Raw genomic sequence first — 20,158 nt, 5'->3', positions numbered from 1 at the left:
TGATAAATATGGAAAACAATCTTTCAAGTTTAAATTATTTCAAAAATTGCTTTCAACACTTTTATTCCTAATGCATTTAATCAAACATTTTAACACACTGTATTAATGTTATAAAGCACTAAATAAATCTGGTTGCTTTTAGAAAAATATTTAACCAAATGATATCTTTTAAACTCTTATCTGAAAATATATTAGTACAGAACAAATGGAAACACTGTGACAATGCTTTTGATCTTCAAAAACAATCTACATCAGACAATCTACAATATATATATATATATATATATATCTTATACAGATTGCAACATTTTGATTAGTAACTTCTTGTCTGACAGTTTCAAACTATACTGCATTTTAAAAATTATTAGACAGTGATGCACAATATGTAACAAATTCCCCAACTCAAGAATTTATAAACCAAATTTAGTACTGCCTTGAAATTTTTGTATCTTTTTTTACTTTATGCGCAAGTTTATTTATAAATGAATTTGTAATAACCAATCCAAAATATCCACATAACATATGAAAAACACAGAAATAGTTCAATTTAGAAGATATACAAGGAAAAGTTAAAATTAAAGTTTCATGAAATCATACTAACATGAGTAGAATATATATTATATAAAAATGTGAGAAATATAGAAGTCAAACAAGAACTTTCCAGTACCTTCACATCAAAAAGAATAGTCGGACCAACAAAGTTTCCTTTTTCAAAACCTGGAACTACAATGCCTCTTCCATCCAACAACAATTTGGCACCCTCCTTTATTTCCGATTCAACTAAATTGCAAATTCTCTTTTTAGCTTCTAGGTGATATGACAGGTCCAAGATCTATATTTGGAATATGCCTTAAAATATTTTTTTTTTTTCTTTTTAATATGAGCATATGCACAAGAGGTGTTAATCATTTTAAGTTTCATAACTCAATTTTATTATAAATACAAAAAAGGGTAGTGCAATTATAAAAGTTGATAATATTACCATTATTCTCTTCAAAATACGATTTAGATTAATGTATTTAAATGAATGACAAGTAGATCCAAGTAATTACTTGTAATTATTAATTTTATACTTAATAACAAAAGCTGATGGTTAAAAGTAAAAAAATGTAATTTCAATAGAAAATAATTTAAATGTTTTAATTTTCTAAAAATCAATCATTAACAAGAACTTTACCTTTCTGTAAAATCTGAAATCCATTTGGTGATTCTCCAACAAAAACAGCTGTTGATAAGGCCATACAATGCTGACCTGCTGCACCTACAAGCTGAAAAAATATTTTGGATATATCAATAATCATTTAAAGACAACTTAGATATAATGAAAGATATGATTATTCATTTTATTAAGGCAAACTATACATAGAGATAGAACAAAATAATGAACATAGACTAATAAAATAAATTTATTTTATCAAGCAATTTTCTTGAATAGAAATTCTGCAAATTTTATTAATTTAGTCAAACTTCTAAAAACTTTTAGCAAAACTTCAACCATCATGGCTCTTGGAATCCCAAACTAAAAATTTATATATATATTTGACATGTTAATTTTTGACCAAAATAACTCAAGCCTTTTTCATCAGGTTTGAATCAGTAAAAAATATCTTTTAAAGATGAATGAAAATCTTAGACAGGTTCATAGATGAATTATGCAACTCAAAGAACATGGAAATGATGAGTGTGCGGGAATGAAATGCTAATTGCTCATAACATTTATGATTGAAGGTAAAAGAATAAATCAAATCAGAAAAATTGCCCTTTCATCACAAAGAGCTAAAAAAAAAAATTTATAGCAATAGCTATGAAATTAAACCTTCATCTTCAAATTCACTTATGAAACTGGAAGGAAAAAATGACAAAGAAATTGATTATATTTCCATGTAAATGAAATTTGCCCTTTTCTGGTTTGACAACAGGAAATCTTTTTAATTGGAGAGGTGCAGTAAAAAGTTAAACTGTAAATTAAAAATTTCTGAAAGAATGTGATGATTGGGATAAAAATATAAAAGAGCAGTAAAAAAAACTATATATTTATATTAGAAGATTTCGAAAGATACAAATTAGACCCAATTAATTCCCCCCCCCCAAAAAAAAACTGATTATAAAGTGAAAACTGAAAAAAAGAAAACTAATTAAAAAATAATTACCATATTACACTGCACTCGTTTGACATTCTTGGAGCCTCGTTCATAGACATATTTACCCTAAGAAAAAGGATTTTGTTAGAATATAGTATAACAATACATTATATATAAAATTTGCTTTATTCTAATTTATCCAAATCAGAATTTGATATAATTTTTTTTAGAAATTAAAATCTAAATGTATGCTAAAAATTATCAGCACTGACTGCAAATTTTAATTTTTAAAACCCCACTTTAAAAAAACATCACTGAAAGATATTTGAAACATGGGCAACTGAACAAATAAATAATATATTTAATAAAACATATCTTTAAAAATGAATACAAAGCAAAAAATATAAAATTTAGCTTCTTTATTTTTAAAATCAATTACAAAAGAATAAATTTGAAATAAAATAAAAAATATATTTATATCATTCTATGCTAAATGAACAAAATGAGATACCATTGAAATATTATAACATTTTTTCTATAATATCAATATATAGAAAAAATATTTTTAAACTTTAAGAAATCTAAAAATTTGATCATTATTTTCATTTGTATAAATATAAGTTTACATTACATATAAAACATTATCTTAATGTTTCATAGTTCTATTTAATAGAATGAATTAGAATAAGATAATATAATACAATATTGATATTGATTTTTATTAAATTAATTCAACATAATAATGTTACAACACACATATACTACTGAATTGGAATTTTAAGACGTCCAATTCAAATGGTATTTTGCATAGGCAGGGAAGTAATACGTATCTATAGTAAATCATTATGCTGAATTCATTGAAGTTCATAGTTCCTCTACCATTGAAATAAAAAACTTACAAAAAAAAAAGAAATTTATGTGGAGTTATCAATAAAATTGTTAAAGATATTTGCAATTAAAATTATGAACTTTCTATGACTTGAAAAAAGGTTTGTACTGAAAAATGCATTCCCCTGTATTATTGTATAGTTTTTTCAAGTTAAGCAACAGTGAAGTGAAGTTTTGAAGTTTTTGCATCAAAAAAAAAAATAATAAATAAATAAAAAAAATAAATAAAAAAAAAATAATAATAATGATAATTCAGAAAATGAACTAGTGGGGGAAGAAAGAAGAATCTGTGGATACATTTTTCAACTATACGATAAATCTTTGAACAAATGTAAAATTTGTAATTTAAATCACAAATATCTGAACAAATTATATAGAACGTGAACACTTTTCTGTGTTTCTATTATGGTATAGTATATGTTATTCTAATTGAACTATAAATCTGATATCTTATTTTAGTTTTTTTTTTTCACATCCTTTTTATTTTGCTTATAGGGGTGCTGCAATTTGACTCAAATTTATTTAATTATAGCCACTTTATTACATGTACACATTACTTCCCTGGATATATGAGATGCTGTTTTTAATCTAAGGACTTTAACAATCATTGTGTGTGAATGTGTGTGTACACAGAATTTTGCAGATATGTGGTGAAAAGGAGAAACTTTTGGAATGAACTTCAATTTATTTCATTACGGTAGCCATAATTTATATAAGGGAACAAAAGGTGTAAGACGTTTGTTCAAAACAAAAGAGCAAAGTTACAGAAATTGTTCTTTTTTTAGTGATTTTTATAACATTCTAATGGGGATTTCTTTTATACATATAGATTTAGAAAAGAAAATTTTAGAATGTCTTTGAAAAGAACGCAATATATTAAGAAATTTTATCCTTTTGCTCATTGTGTGGGAAAAAAAAAGAAAAAAAGAGTCAATTTGTAGAGTGCATGTTAGAAATAATTAAAAAATGAGAAATTAAACAGGAAATAGAAAAATTTAGAATAAAATAAAATCAGGTAGATAAAGATTAATTTAAAAAATTGATTAGAATTTTAAATTAAAATTATATATAATCAATAAAATTTAACTCAATATTATGACTCCATAATAACCATGACAATTATAAAAAATTAGCAATTTTTCTTCATGTTTCACAAAAATATTCTAGGACATATTACAAGAAAATATATAAAAGAATTCTTATGGTTAAAATCTAAGAAAATTACAAAAACAGTCATAAAACACTTAGCACCCACAAAAGATATAGCTCTAATAGTTGGATTGCCACATAAACAAGGTAATAGTAAAAATATTAAAAGTTGAAATATGTCTAATAATGCAATAGAAAATAATCATATTTTTATATATAAATGAATGCTAACTTTATAATGACACATTCATTAGAAAAATTAATCTAAAATAGTTACTACTTTTTTATCTGATTAGGGAATTTAATTTTTTTAAGTATACGACATTAAATCAGAAGAAAAATTTATCTTTATATAAATATTTTGATTGAAAACAAGATTGTTTTAAAAAATAACATAAAAGTTTGCAATGACATAAGTATTTAAATATATATACGAAGTGTTCAAAATCAATTAAAAGCAAGCAGTTCAAAAGATAAGGAGAATAAAAAGAAAAAAAAATAATAAGGTTAATGAAAGAGTAAATAAAAAAAAAAAGGAAAAAGAAAAGAAAGTAGGTTAATGGAAGAGTAAATTGATAAATAATTTCCCTATTAGGAATACACTTCTAAAGCCCCCATAACACCATACCTCTCCATTCTTTTCCTTTTAATACATTATTCCATTACTTGGGGCTGCAATGGATAAATGCTAAGCATGAATTCATAATGAATTGATTAATATTTTAATGAAGAATTTTCAAAACCAAATGGTAATTGTAAATTTCAATCTAACAAATTTTATTCTTAAATTTGTATGATCATTAAAGTCTCAGAAATATAAGATTGACAAATGCTACCAAAAATGAATAGTTGCAAGCAATATTACAGTCCTAATGTCAGTGAGTATTTATTAAATGAAAATAGAAAATATCACTTTAATAAACCATCTGGCAAATATCTGTTAGTCTACTAATAAATACTGGAAATCCAATACATTATTTGTATAAAACAGATCCTACATATAAATTACAGGAATTTTTAACTAAATTCTATACCTTCATGTGCACCATGAATAACATTAACAACTATCAGGTATACCAACTTCTTTTGTTAACTTCATTAAAATCGTTGCAGCACCTGGATCTCTTTCCAATGGTGCGAGAATCATGGTATTACCACATACCAATGCTAGAGGAAGCATCTGAAATTTACATAAAATTAATAAGGCTATTAATTTTGTATTGTAATAAAAATTAAAATAATTCTAGTTCAATTCTTAAATGCAACAAATGATAGGGGAAAATTTTTAATTGTTATGCTGATGACTTGCATATTAATTTTGATTTCTTCATATCATTTAGAATTCTCCAACAATATTGGTTTTAATAAAGGATATTAGAAGGATGTGTCGCTTGAAACCCAAAAGGAAAGAAAATATATCCTACATTTTTCTTAAAAATTTAAAATACAAAAACTATATACACAATAATTCAATATTATGTGCTCTAAAATTGCAATATTTGAGGACAAAACATTTGTGAATCCATTAATTTGGATGTGATAACCTAATTCTTAATTCTTATAAATGTAGAGAAACCTTTAGAGCTATTTCATGAAATTTATATTTGTTTATAGTAATGCTGAAAATTTATTTCTTAAGAACAGAGTAGCAAATGATCATTACATTCTAAATAAAGATTATCACTAAGATTCCTACTTTTTACTTATAGCAAACAAAAACTTTATTAGAGTAACCAGGAATATTATATGACTATAGAATGAACAAGCATTTTATTGGCAGAAATTTCAGAATTTAGAATTTTCAATTCCTCTTTATGTTGAAATTAATATGTTTCAGGTGGAAATTTCACTTTCACAATTGGCATCTTCCATTAACCAATTAAGTGCATTCAATGTATAATTTTTTTTTATCTAATATGAAATCTTATTCACATTATTACAATTTTCTGCAAAATTTACCATACAACCTATTATATTACTATATTATTATTATATTGTATACTATTGTAATTACTATACAACCTGAATGTATATATGCATCATCACTTGATTTTAAAAACGGGAAACTTGGCAGATTAAAAAAATAAATTGGCAGTTGACTCATTAAAAAGATTACATTATTTACATATTATATATATATAAGATCTTAAAATATTTTAAAAAACAGGGCACTTTCAAAATTAAAATGTTTTCTCAAAAATGAAGTTAAAAATAAATTTCAAAACTACAACACTGACTTGAAAATATGACAAATGCATGGTTAGGTGAAATTTTTCATTTTGGAAATATAAACTGATTTAATACACAAAATAATAGTGGCATATATTCAGTTTAGTCACAGAAGTGAATAGAATTTATTAGGAATGTAACTTGTAATTTCTTAGAAAGAATGGTTACACCATAGTGAAGCATTAAACGACAAGCATAGCTCCAAAATCTGTGACAAAAAAGCTAATAAAGGAAAAAAAACTTGAAGGAATAGGAATCTTGAAGGAAAAATATCTGTTGGAATGTAAATACTGAGAAATGTTGTACTAGGATTAAAAATTGCTCCATGCAGTGAGTAGAGTGACAATTATAAATGTTCTTCTTTTTAAAATAACTTTATGTGCTACGTAAAGTGCTTTTTTAGCACACCTTGATGCAATAAATATATGCCTATTAATGAATTGTTGCATGCTTTATAAACACATTAATTTTACAATTTAAAATGTTAACTTTATTATTAAATTATTAAGTAAAGTATTATTCTATAAATTCATAAATCACTTAATTTACATGCCCAATTGATACATGGAATTATATAATTTACTATAATATCCAATTGGTTTTAGTTACTTCTTTAAAAGCCAAGCATTTCAAGATATTGCTGAATTATACACTTCAAAGATAACATATATGTTGGAGATTAAAAGGTGAATAGGAAAAAACATTGTTTGCAACAAGCCTTATAATTTTAAAACATGGACGTCAAAATATATTTCAAAATAAAATTTCACGACTTAAAAATAAAGAATTAATAATTATATTAATATCAAATAATGAAAATAAATCAGTAAGATTAAATCAACAATTACAAAAGTTAGGAAACTAAAAACAAATCTACTTAACTTTATTTAATGAATTAATTAATGATTCAAAAGAAATTACACAAAACAGTAGATAAGAAAAGAGAATAATAAGGTTTAAAAGAGCAATAATTTAACACATATATATTTCAACTTTTAACACTGCCCAAAAAATATGTTTTCATTATTTTGAGTTCAATCACTTGTACCTTATTTAATGCTATTGAATTCCCTTCTTACAAGAAATTGTATCACAAATGTTGACACTTAAGAAGAGGAATAAAATGTAAGAACTCACCCAAAAAGATATCATTGCAGGAAAATTAAATGGTGCAAATACCAGTACACACTCCAAGAGTTAAGCGATACGATGTGGTATCCATGTCTCGAGATATTAATGGTAAAGTTTCTCCCAACTGTAAGGATGTGACTCCACAACCTCTGAATTCAATAAATAACCATTAGATGATGAATTCAATAAATAACCATTAGATGATGGATTCAATAAATAACTATTAGATGATGAATTCATTAAATAATTATCAAAAGAAAAATTCATTAAATAAATATCAGGTGATGGATTCAGTAAATAACTATCAAAAGATGTGTTCAATAAATAACTATCAGATGAAATACAATTAAAAGCTTATAATTAACTAGTTCTAAAGTTTACTTTTTATCTTCTAGTTACTATAATTTGTATTGGGCATATACAATAGAATATCCCATAAAAAACTAAATTTAAACACCTTAAATTCTAATGCAAAATTCTATTACATTCGACTCTTTAATAAATATAATGATGATAATGATAATAACACAAATCAATAGCAAACTATTAAAATATAATACTCAAATAATTCAAGTATCAATGACTTTCATAGAGTTGGAATTCATATAAGATTCAGCTGAACCGTTTTTGCTCTTTCCTATTCACAAAATAATATTTATAAAACTCAGATTTAAAATAATGTGTCTTAAATATATAATATGCTATAAACAAAAAGATTCTAAGTATTTTTCTAATACTTAAAAAAATGGAGCATTCAATCACATAACAGACAATACCATTTTTAAAAAATCTTTGCTTATTACAGATATGTTTCAAAATTAAAAAAAATAATAATAAAATCTGTCATTGAAAGCATGTGTAAAAACACACAAAAAAAAATAAGATTGCTTAATATTTCATATAATTCTAATTTAAACCCTCTAATTTAATATTTTCAATTTTGCTCTCTCATTAAACTTATTTATTTTTTAAATTATACCCTCTGTTTTAAACCTTGCTTAATAGTTATATAACCCGAGTTCAGAACTTGGTGAAAAAAAATTTTAATAAATTTTAACTCTTTAAATATTTATAAACAATTTTAAATAATTTTTATTGCAAAATCATAGATTTACCAGATTTTTACACATTTAAACAACAATCATGTCATTTGTTACGATTCAACACAAAAATTATATGAAATATATTAATGTCTAAAGTATCCAATGAATTTTATTTGAGTCACAACAACAACAAATCCTTAAATAGAACATGAAATTTAATTGGATAACAGATGAAATAAATTAGTGAAAGTGTTGAATATACAATTTGGTTCTAATAATATTATCCTGCATATAGAATTCTTCTAAACTTATTGATATATGTATTAATATTCCAAATTCTAAAGCTAGATTTAATGTTTCTAATACAATAATAAGGTATTCTTATTTCACAAAATTGTATTTTTATTTAATGTATGCATTATTTAACATGATAAAATGCTAGCATTGGAAAGCAATTAATAAAATCAAATATTTTATCATTCACAGAAGAATTACAATCACAGGTTTTAGAAATATGCAATCATATATTAAATTTATCTTTCAAATAAAATATATATTAGAACAACAATAATATATGAACTTACACAATCCCCTGTATACATGCACTTTTGCATCTATTAGAGTTTTACCTTTCTCTAAAGTAATACTTTCTTTTAAAATATTTTAAAAATAAAATAATTAGAACTTTATTATAAAATTACAAATGTCGTCGTCTTTAACACATTAGTCTGTACGTGTGTTATCTCATCTTGACATATATGTAGAAGATACCATATAACTGGTTAAGAATTAAAAAAGCACAATACATATATACATTGCTTAAAATTTATAAAATTGAATTCTTTTAAAATGTAAAAAAAAGAAGAAAGAAAAGAAACAGTGACCATTATACAAAGCCAAGAATTCATTTGTTTTATTGAATATTCCATATGAAATTAATGTGCTCAGTATAGTACATCATAGGTCATGGAAAAACTTTGATGCAATATCAATATTCAATTTAAAAAATATCCATACATGAAATAAAATTATGCAATTTAACATTTAACACATACAACCTATTTTCAAATACTAATGCTTACACACTGTTTTTATACTATTACAGAATAAAATCTAACGTATAGAGAAGCATCTGGAAAAATTACACTTTTTTTTTTCTTTTTTAATTTCAAAGTTGTGGAAGCAGTGCCTATCTCAACTCTCATTCAGTCATCTGAGCTGAATTACAGTACCTTTAGTATAGAATACTAGAAATTAAAGAATTCAACTAAAAATTTGATATACTATAAAATACTGTCTATACATACTAACCAAAGACTTAAGATACCCAGTCACTACAGTGAAGTATGATATTTTCTGTCGAGTAAGAATTAATGTATTGGACCATGTTTGAAATGTTTCTTTTGCACTGGCAACTGCTCATTCCATTTCATCTTTGGTAGATTTAGGCACTCTTGTCACAACTTGATTTGTTGCCTGAAAAGAAATAAAGTTGTTATTCGGACACAAGAAATATATTCAATTAATAAATTTTATGTATATAGAATAATCAACAACAACAAAAAAAGTCAATATTTTCAAAAATCAGATTATGAAACAGGCAGACTTTTTGCTTGATAAAAGCAAAAATGTACAAAATAATTAGTATGGTTATCATTCAAGATTGGTACTGAAGAACAGAATGCAAAAATGTTCTAAGCTGAAGTTAAAATAAGTATCTCAATATTCAATGAAGACTACATACTCTCCAACATTGATTACCTATTCAACAGTAATATTTCTTGCCTATATGCTACAACACATATAATGTAGTATCAACTAATTATTGAAGAAAAAAATTTAATTAAGAATTTTGATTTAAGCATAAAACAAATATTTAGTTTCATTTTAAAACTACTAGTAATAATTGTAATTAGTTTTAAAAATTTTCAAATATTATCCAAAATTATTTAATACACATATATTATTAACTAAATATAGAAGCGAAACAAATTTTTTAAAAAAATCACACAATACTATTTTGTTGATTGAATAAATTAACACTATTTATTAAATATTTACAACTTTGTCATCATATTTAGATTATACTCAATTTCACACTATAACCAACTCCTCATTCACATATCTAAATATGACACCAAGAAAATTTGTTTATGGTTTTTATACTCAGAAAATTCATCTCATAGCAGAAATACAGAAAATGCATATCTCTGCAGTGATTGTGCCGTTAATCTTTCCTTTTTTTTTTTTTTTTTTTAATTTTTGAAAAAGTGAAGAAAGCAATCCTTTGGATAATTCTTTAACTCTCCATAAATAGTGAAAAATCCCTTTAATGAAAATGAAAGACTAGGTAAGTATAACTACAGTTGCTTACTTTTATGCATTAGGATTATTAATTACTTATCTACAAAGTTAGATTAAGTTCTTCCAAGAGACAATGCAAGTTTCAATGCCCTCTCATCTACTGCATTAGCTTCTAAAATAAGATTTTTTATCAATCTTAATTTATCTTCTATATAAATAGTTTTTTAGCAACAAATATTATGATTGAAATTTTTAAAAATAAAAAATTTAAATGCAAGTTTCCTTTAAGAAATTGTTCTCAATATTTAAAACAAACTTACGCACACACAGAAAAAAAAAAATCAAAATCAATTTTCAACAAAATGGTTTTTAAAAAATGTAAAATTTTTCTAATACAATGCATAATTTTTTGCTAAGATTACTGAACAGGGAATCATTTCACCAAATGAAAAACATCTTGAACAAAGTTAATAATCTGCAAGTGGTTTTGAAAACATGGGAAACATTGCCAAATTTAGTATTTTGAAATGTAAATGTTAGTTGATATTAATTTGAATGTTTTTCTTTATTTTGTATAAAATTATCTGGATAATTTTAAAACTAAATTACTCAAATAATAAAACACATATTTAGAAAAAACTTGCAGTTCTCCAAAGTAGTGGGGTTCCTAGGCAGTTATGTACATTGCCTATTTGATAGTCTGATCCTGCTTTATTTATTGAGTTTTCCCATAACAAAAATTACCATAAAATTCAATGACTTATAATAAGCAGATTTTTTAACTTAAAAAAACATCCTACGGCTTCGCTAGCAGCAGGAGCGGGAACCTAGTAGCTTCGCTAGCACATTGAACATAAAGACTGTGTGGAAAACAGAAACAGTACATAACCAAGAGAAAAGAAAAAACGGAGAAATAAGCAATCGGAACATTCTCCATACAAAATTTCAAACAAACATACTTTCCCCACCTTCATCAACTTGTAAAAAAATATATTCCACTCACCCTCCATCCATTCTGCCGGTTCGATATCAAACCATTCTCAATACAACATTTCAAACAAGCATCCTTTCCTAATTTCATTAACTCGTAAAATATATATGTATGCATATTTAACTCGCCCTTCAACCATTCTACAGGTTCGAAATAATCCCGACATAACAAATTATGAAGGGAACCAACCGTTATTACACCAAAAGAATTACGAGAACTGCGAAGAATTCCATTTGCAGCTGTCTTTGAAAGTGAGATTGCAGACGATTTTTTTAAAGCGAATACTGACAATTAAAAATTGCAAAAGAATAAATATTTTCTGTTCGTATTCACATTAAAAAAAGAAAGAAGAAAATAACTTTTAATTATAAGCTTAAATTTCTTTATTTAATAAATTTTAATTATAATAAAGAAGAAAAGTAAAATCTTTAATCGATATTTTTTTAATATTTTTAATTTAACATTTTTCATAATTTAATTGTAGTTTAAGTACAACTCAACCATTGCAAAAAGTAGTAAACAAAACAGCAGTACGGTTGCTATAAGAGGGATCCGATGGGTTGCAATATTGGCGACAATCGGCTGGTGCACACTAATCTTCATTTAGGCCGAAAAATTAATAAGATCAAATTAATCTTTTGTGTGCTTTTCCTATATTTTTTGCAGAAACACAATACACACCTTTTTGAACCAATATCCTTTTTTTTCAGGCTTTAAGTCTTCCTAATGCATTTTCATTGATATTTAATCATTACATCAGTGTTTTGTTAACTAAATTTTCATATTTGTGTAAAATATATCAACCAAATTTAAAAGAAATATTGCCATTATTCTTTTACATTCAGACAAAGCTTGCAGGAAGCACTCAACAATGACCATACTTTTGTCTTTGGTGATAATTCAAATGGTTCAAAGAAATAAAAATTTCTAGGTTTCTCAAATATCAGTCACTAAAAAAAGTACACATTTTGTTTAAAGAAAAGCACCATTTAAAGCTTTTTTTTTTTTTTTGAAGTTTTGTATGCAAATGACAATAAAATACCAAAAATATTTTGATGTAGTGTCACACAACACTTGGAAAGTATATTTAATCTTAATCCTTTGAAGCTCATACTTTATTGTTGTTGAAACCACATAAACTCTCATGGAAAGGAGCATCTTCCTGAGAGTGTGTTTGCAACCGATTTAAAAAAAATTATATGCTACTACCTACTGTTTGTAATGGATGTGAAACAAGTATCTTTGGTTTTCACAAAATTTACAGAAACATTATCCTAATTTAATCAAAAGTAATTTTCAAAATTTCCTTTAACCCTTAACTGGGGAGGTGAAATTTTAGGACTTAACTGGGGAGGTGCGATCTACGAGACCGCATTTCATTTACCGTCAAATTTTCTAATGAATGTATTAGTATGAAAAACTGCCACTATAATTTGCAGATATTTTTCTTGATATATAGATATGTTTTAGAAATTTTCAAAATATATTATCATCGAAAAAAGTAAATGCGTTAAAACATATATTTTCTTCTCAAATTAAATGTTACAATAAATAATATTCTTGAAAAAGCATATTACTTTTTACTTTTTAAATCATATTTATTTTTACAGTATATGAAGGTATATAGAAGAAAATATAATGTAAAATTCAACAATTATATCAAAAATAAAAATAAAAAATGACAATAGGTAAAATTGGCCCTTTTTTATTGGCTTGTGCGACTTTCATAGCACTGTTTTCTAGAGCATTTAAACATATAGGTTAAAAACTAGTATAAAAATCAACCTGTAAATTCTGTATATATATATATCTTGGTATATTAATATATTTTATAAATTTTTCTAAATACATTATCACTAGAAAAATTAATTATGTTTGAACATACATATCAAAATCAGTTGAATGCGAACTTTTATCAAAGAGCTCTTCTGTACAATTATCCTTATCATTAAAATCACTTTCTGCTTCATTTAAAAGTGTTTGGAGCACTGCTTCCTAATCAGTAAACTGGATGATATTTTGGGTCCTTAGTTTTAGTGCCATCTACTAAGCCTTGTTTATCACTGGGACACTAACAGGGAGATGTGGTCTTAGAGACCGCACTTGAAGAAATAACTGAATTATTTAAAAAAGCATCTGCTGAAATCAGTTGAAAAAGCGCATGTGTATTGAAGGTCACAAAACAGGAAGCTACAGGGTCAATCCATTCAATTGAGCTAAAAATAGAATAGGGGTGACCAAAAATCCATCGCTAATGGTCTCACAGACCGCATGGTATTTATTATTACATTAGCCTGTAAATCAAAAGAAATTGTATAATTTGTTTTCATTGACCGAATAATAAATTTTGCTAATAATTTTGCTTTTAAATAATACTGAATAAGAGTGAAAAAAATTTATTATTGAAGTTTAAAAAAATATTCTGAAAGACTGAATAACAGTAATAAAATTAAAAAAATTAGTATCATATGAAATTAAATTACAAATATGACAAAGTTTATCTTGAAAAACATTTAATTTATTAATTTAAAAAATAATTTAAATATTTTTAAATTATTATTGGATTTGTACCATAAATTGCTTTTTATATATCAATTAAACTCCAAAATTATAATGGATTTCTCTATTGACTGATAAGTAAATAGAGAAAAAAGGAACGTTATTACAAACTGACATGATTTGATTTAAAAATTATCAGAAGGAAGAAACTATTCTTCAAAACGTTTTAATCGAGTCCCCATGGGAGACTGTATTAAAACATGAAAAGTCTTAATAAAAGCAAATACATAATTACATTATTTTTTTTACCACAGGAAATGGCTTCATATTCAGATATTTCTGGTTAGTTCCGTTTTATAAAGATGAAGACGTTCCTTTCTATAAGGAATGCACTGTTAATGTACTATTACCGTTAAGATCTATGAAAATGAAATCTCTGGAAATGAGGTATCCTTTTCTCTGAATGTTTGTTCATTATGACTATGTTGATGCTTTACAGCCATCGCTTATTTATTTCTCATATTAATAAATCAATTTAAAATTTCTAATATTCTTTTACTTGTATTTCCTTCCAAACAAAGAAGCTTATTTCTACATATTTCTTAATAAACATTAAGTAGTAAATGGAGTACTAATTTTAGAGGAGCATTTGATCCATGTTTTTACATACAGCATCGCAAGCAAATGCACCTCAGATCATACATTTCAGGCAGTTTTAAAGACAATTGGTATCTAAATAAAAACGTCTCAAAAAGTAAATTGCCATTGCCATCCATTAATTATGTGAAATTCCTAGTGACTTGATTTCGATAATTGAATAGGAATTTTAATAAAAACTATACAAAATTAAATGAAGTATCAGGGTTCAATATTTCATTTTTGAGTATTAAAGAGATAATTCAGATTAATCAGCATTTCTCTCAGATTATAAATTTCGTTTAAGTGTGCATATTCATCCACATAATTTCCTTTTTTTCCAAATTGTTCTATTTCTCCACTATCTTTTAAAACATAACCATTTAAGGTAGTTCTGGTTTCAAATGCATTTTATTCACTAATTCGAATATGGTGTGCTGATATGGAAAATTCCATCTTTTGAATTTTTTAGCAAAAAATTAAGAAAAAAATCTATTTCAAATAAGGTAATTAGGCTTACCTTATAATCCAAGACCGCCAGTATAGATGAGTAATAATATCACTTTTGCAAAAATAATCCACATTCTTTGAGACGAAACAATTATTCACACTTCACGGACATAAACACAAATGATATGTAGAATTAAAGGCGTCTTAAATTCCAGTTACAGTCTAACCCAAAGGCCATGCGTTGATGTTTACAGAAGATCTCGGTGTCAACTGATTCGAATACAGCGGCGCTGCTGTCGGATTCCAAAGTTCAAGATGGGAGAAGTTTGTGCCACAACTGCATACAGTTCTAGATACAGCATTGTTTATGCAACCAGTGCCTGAAATGATTGTGCCAAAACGGAGAATTTACGACTTATTTTCCAATCCACAATCTTTCAAAACATTTCATATAGACATATATTGCTTCTTACTTGAAGAATTCTTTGAGTTTGCTATCCTGAATTTTTCTTTATATTGTTGCGTTCGTGAATCAGCAAAAATGGGATACAGACAAACTCACTATTAAACGAAATCTTACAACATTATATATCATGGTAACATCAATGTATTTTCATTCAAATTCTAATATCCTTATTAAAACAACTCAAAAAGTGCATAACATAATCACTGTTGCCAATTTGAATTAACAACTATTTACAAAATAACATTTATAATTATTAAACTACCCTTGAATTACTTTTAAGTGAAATATTTATAATTTATGTCGCAACAATATATAACAGAGCTAGGAAGGATCTCACATCTAAATCTGATGATAGCTTACTATTCCAATAAAAGGATCAAAGCTACATCATTTCTTCTTAAATTTTAGTCAAATATTTCAACATTGTTTTAAAATTTCCTTTGATAGCAAGCAATTTCACACTCACACTAGCCAGGACCGGCCATCTGCGGGGGGGGCTGGTGCTATGTACCCGGGCCCCGCGACTGAGGGGCGTCCCACCGTAAATAAAAATCAAAATAGTGTTCTGAACAATAATAGCGTTTACACGTTGTTAAAGCTGCCTAAGAAAAAACACCGTTTTCTTTCGCTTTTTATATTAAAATAGAAAAACGATATCCCACCGGTAAAAATTTCAAACTTTGTTTATTCCATCTTGGGATTGATCTACAAGTTGCCATCTACAAAATGAGACAGCAAAAAATATTTCTTAAATAACGTTGCCATTCTAAAATAAACAAATAAATAAAATAAAATATTAATACATTTTCAACATCCTCCCACCTTTTGATTATAAATAATAATCAAAATATAATACTATTAGTTAAACACAGTTAAGAGATTCAATAAATGGCAACGTTTTACAAATTTTCAATTAATATTTAAATATAAAAATGAAAATTAATGTGAAAATGTCCAATCAAAAACAAAATAAATCACAAGTTCAGTCTCTCTGGCAATTTAATTCTTCTTCCGGCTCTACTAAATTTCATCTCGTTGCCAGAAGTACTGTCAGAAGTTTTGGTGATGTCATTTGACTTATTCAAATCATCTGGTGTCATCGAAGTGGAGAAGTCATCAGAGGATGTTAACTCTAATGGATATATTCTTTGAATTGGTCGCAGGAAATTCTGCTGTGAAGTTTGCACTCGAACAAGTCGTACATGTCCATCTTTACCTGGTATGATTTCTGTGATACGACCTAAAGGCCAGACAAGTCTCTTTTTATTATCTGCTCCCACCATAACAATGTCACCAACAGTAACTGTACATTTTCTTGATTTTTTATTTCTCCGCTGTATGAGAGCACCCAAATACTCAGATCTGAAGCGATTTCTTAAGTCTTTAAGCACTGCTTGTCTGTATTTGAATCTATTGCTCACAGAATTTTGCTCTACAGCATCTATATCAGGAAGATTGCATTCATGCACATCTTGTATGAACATCGATGGAGAAATTGGTTTTATAGCTTCCTCTTCGCAAATGTAAGTTAGAGGTCTTGAGTTGATTACACGCTCGCAGTCTGCCAAAACCGTTATCATCTCCTCATAATTGAGACGTGCCTGTCCTAACACTTTCTTCAAAAGATCTTTTAAAATTCTAATTAATCTCTCCCACCATCCGCCCCACCAGGCAGCAGTTGGAGGATTAAACTTCCAGTCAATAGAGTTTATTGCTCCATATTTTTGGATGCGGTTCCAATCCAGTTGTTTTAAATAGTTGGCTGCTCCAACAAAATTGGAGCCATTATCGCAGTATATTGTTGTGCATCTTCCTCTGCGAGAAACAAATCTCCTAAAGGCCATTAAAAAAACATCAGTCGATGCAGCAGTAACAAGCTCGAAATGAACTGCTCTGTACACTGCACAAGTAAAAATCAGAACCCAGCTCTTCTTGTCTTTAAGGAATAAAGGTCCAGCCATATCAACGCCAGTTATCTGAAACACCGCAGCATCCTTTACTCTATTTTCTGGAAGGGGGGGACTTATAACTTCTATGTTCTTTGAGCTATATCTTTTACACGTAATGCAATTGGCCACCACATGTTTCACCGCTTTTCTTCCATTTAGGATCCAGTACTTTTCTCTAAGTGCATTCAATAGTATCTGGACTCCAGCATGACAGTTCTTAACGTGAGCATTATAGATTAACCGCTTTACCACTTCATGATTTGGAGGAAGAACAATAGGTTTAAGAAAATCTTCACTGTCCTTGCGATAAATAATTTTAGTTTTCAAACGGATGATGCCAAGATCGTCTTTAAATACTTGTAGGGTTTTTAATCTCTTTTCTTCTTCTGAGAGAAAAGACTCATTCTGTATCATAAATAAAACCTTCATTTCTGCTTCCTGAAATTCTGTAGCGGTTAATTCACCATGCTTCTTCTCAGTTATATTTTTGCAGTTGTTCATGAAGCGGAGGATCCATGCAACAAGACGAACTATTCTATCATAGTTCGAAAAATATCTGTAGTACCAGTTTGCAACACCACAGGCTTCATTATTTGATAATATAAAAGTCGTCTTAGACTTTTCCTTTCTAATCTCTTCTTCATTCCAATCATGGTTGGTGGAACCCATAATGTTTTGAAATTCAAAAGCATTTTTCATCCATTGTGGACCCTCCCACCATCTTAGGGAGACTAGATGTTTTGCCTTGCAGCCCCTGGAAGGTAAATCTGCCGGATTCTTATCACCAGGTATGTGTCTCCATGATGTAGGATTACTCAACTTCCTTATCTCTTGGACTCTGTTCCTAACGAAGACAGACCAATTTTCTTCTCGTAATATCCATGCAAGCACTGTTGTAGAATCACTCCAGTAATATATCGTAACATTTTTCCAACCAAGAGCTTCAACAACTGAATTCGCTAGCCTCGCTCCAATCACCGCCGCAAGAAGTTCCATTCTTGGGATAGTTGTGCCTCTTAAAGGAGCCACTCGAGATTTCGCTGCAAGTAGAAATAGCTCGATTCGACCATTATTTTCTATTCTAAGGAATGTAACAGCAGCATATGCATCTTTGCTTCCATCAACAAACGTATGAATAGTGCAGTTGCTTATATCTTTTGAAGAAGCTTGAACACACCTAGGAATCTGTATGTCAGACAAATGCTTAAGTTCTTGAAACCACTGTAGAAATTCTTTACGAAGCTCACCAGTTACTTCTTCATCCCAACTTGTACCTAATGTCCATGCCTTTTGTAGCATTATTTTCGGACAGAGCATCACTGGTGCAGTGAATCCAAAAGGATCAAATACTTTATGTACTGTAGATAACATACTCCTTTTAGTTACTTTTTCCACATTAATGCCATCCAGCCATTTCATGTTAATTTTCAAAGTGTCTAATTTCTTATTCCAAATAAGACCTAATACCTGAGTTTCTTCCTTTGAATTAGTTTCACAGTCGCCAGACCATTCCCATTCTCTAAGATCAAAACCACCTTTTGCCATCAAGGTTTTAGAATTGTCAATGAATCGATCTAATTGGTCTTTACTGTCGACACTAGTAACGACATTATCAATGTAGAAACTCTCCAAAAGTCTTTTCTTCAAAGATTTTTCAAATCCTTCACATTTTTGAATATGGTACTCAATTACTGAAGCTAAAAGAAAAGGGCTACATTTTACCCCAAAAACAACTCTTGTGTGACGAAAAACTCTCAATTTCTTTTCTTCTCTATTTTCCCACCACAAAAACCGAAGGAAGTCTCTATCCTCTTTACGAATACTAATTTGCAGAAAAGCTTTCCTGATGTCAGCTATAACGCCAAGCTGTCCCTCTCTGAATCGAAGAAGAATATTTGGAATAAGCTCAATGAGATTAGGACCACATTCCAAGCACTGATTCAAAGATGGATAATTTGCTAATCTCGCTGAAGCGTCAAACACCGGACGAATTGGAGTAGTGCTGCTGCTTAGTTTTATCACTGCACGGTGAGGTAAATAATTACCATAAGAGTTCATTTCGTTGGTAGGAACTTCCTCGATTATGTCTTCATCTAACCAATTTAGAAGAATATTTTCATATTTCTCATACATATTCATAGCTATAAGTTTTGAGGTAGTGTAGTCGAGCCTTTTCCTCGCCAAATCCAAGTTGTCAGGCAAAGGTGACTTATCATCAGACCATGGTAAACAAACCTCATATCGACCATCTTTATTAATTGTTACCGTTTCTAGAAAATGCTCCTTGGTCCGAAGATCAATCTCGTTCTTAGATTTTTTCTCAACAGGATCATTGATTCCGA

General features: G+C 27.7%; 2 protein-coding genes across 5 annotated transcripts; both read right to left on the bottom strand.

The window, feature by feature from the left end:
- Positions 1–123: 123 nt before the first annotated feature.
- LOC129957031 (probable methylmalonate-semialdehyde dehydrogenase [acylating], mitochondrial) lies at positions 124–16,571 on the bottom strand. 4 transcript variants are annotated; one of them, XM_056069143.1, is made up of 7 exons: positions 15,472–16,571; positions 9,833–9,997; positions 7,485–7,627; positions 5,200–5,298; positions 2,151–2,207; positions 1,178–1,268; positions 124–780 (listed from the first exon to the last, which is right to left on the bottom strand). In XM_056069143.1, exons 3-7 carry the CDS (start codon positions 7,497–7,499, stop codon positions 584–586), a joined length of 459 nt encoding a protein of 152 aa, XP_055925118.1. In that variant the 5' UTR covers positions 7,500–7,627; positions 9,833–9,997; positions 15,472–16,571; the 3' UTR covers positions 124–583. The 4 variants fall into 4 exon arrangements, 3 of the variants coding, with proteins under 3 accessions (XP_055925118.1, XP_055925119.1, XP_055925120.1); XM_056069145.1 differs by having other exon boundaries at positions 130–832; XR_008782719.1 differs by having other exon boundaries at positions 151–832; positions 5,153–5,298.
- Positions 16,572–17,617: 1,046 nt separating this feature from the next.
- On the bottom strand, positions 17,618–19,955 carry LOC129956497 (uncharacterized). The gene is made up of 2 exons (XM_056068417.1): positions 18,281–19,955; positions 17,618–17,682 (listed from the first exon to the last, which is right to left on the bottom strand). Exons 1-2 carry the CDS (start codon positions 19,953–19,955, stop codon positions 17,618–17,620), a joined length of 1,740 nt encoding a protein of 579 aa, XP_055924392.1.
- Positions 19,956–20,158: the final 203 nt, after the last annotated feature.

This window comes from Argiope bruennichi, chromosome 11 (assembly GCF_947563725.1).
Source record: "Argiope bruennichi chromosome 11, qqArgBrue1.1, whole genome shotgun sequence".
NCBI lineage: Eukaryota > Metazoa > Arthropoda > Arachnida > Araneae > Araneidae > Argiope > Argiope bruennichi.
This window is presented reverse-complemented; position numbering and strand designations above follow the sequence as displayed.

Bases quoted from the DNA above. Each gene is read 5' to 3' on its own strand.
- LOC129957031 (XM_056069143.1), bottom strand. The intron at 2,208-5,199 runs GTTGGTATACCT...CCTTTTTCTTAG, and splicing joins TAATGAAGTTAACAAAAGAA to GGTAAATATGTCTATGAACG. The intron at 1,269-2,150 runs GTAATTATTTTT...ATATTTTTTCAG, and splicing joins AACGAGTGCAGTGTAATATG to CTTGTAGGTGCAGCAGGTCA.
- LOC129956497 (XM_056068417.1), bottom strand. From the start codon at position 19,955: ATGAATATGTATGAGAAATATGAAAATATTCTTCTAAATTGGTTAGAT. The intron at 17,683-18,280 runs GTGAATTAACCG...TGTTTCTCGCAG, and splicing joins TATAACTGAGAAGAAGCATG to AGGAAGATGCACAACAATAT.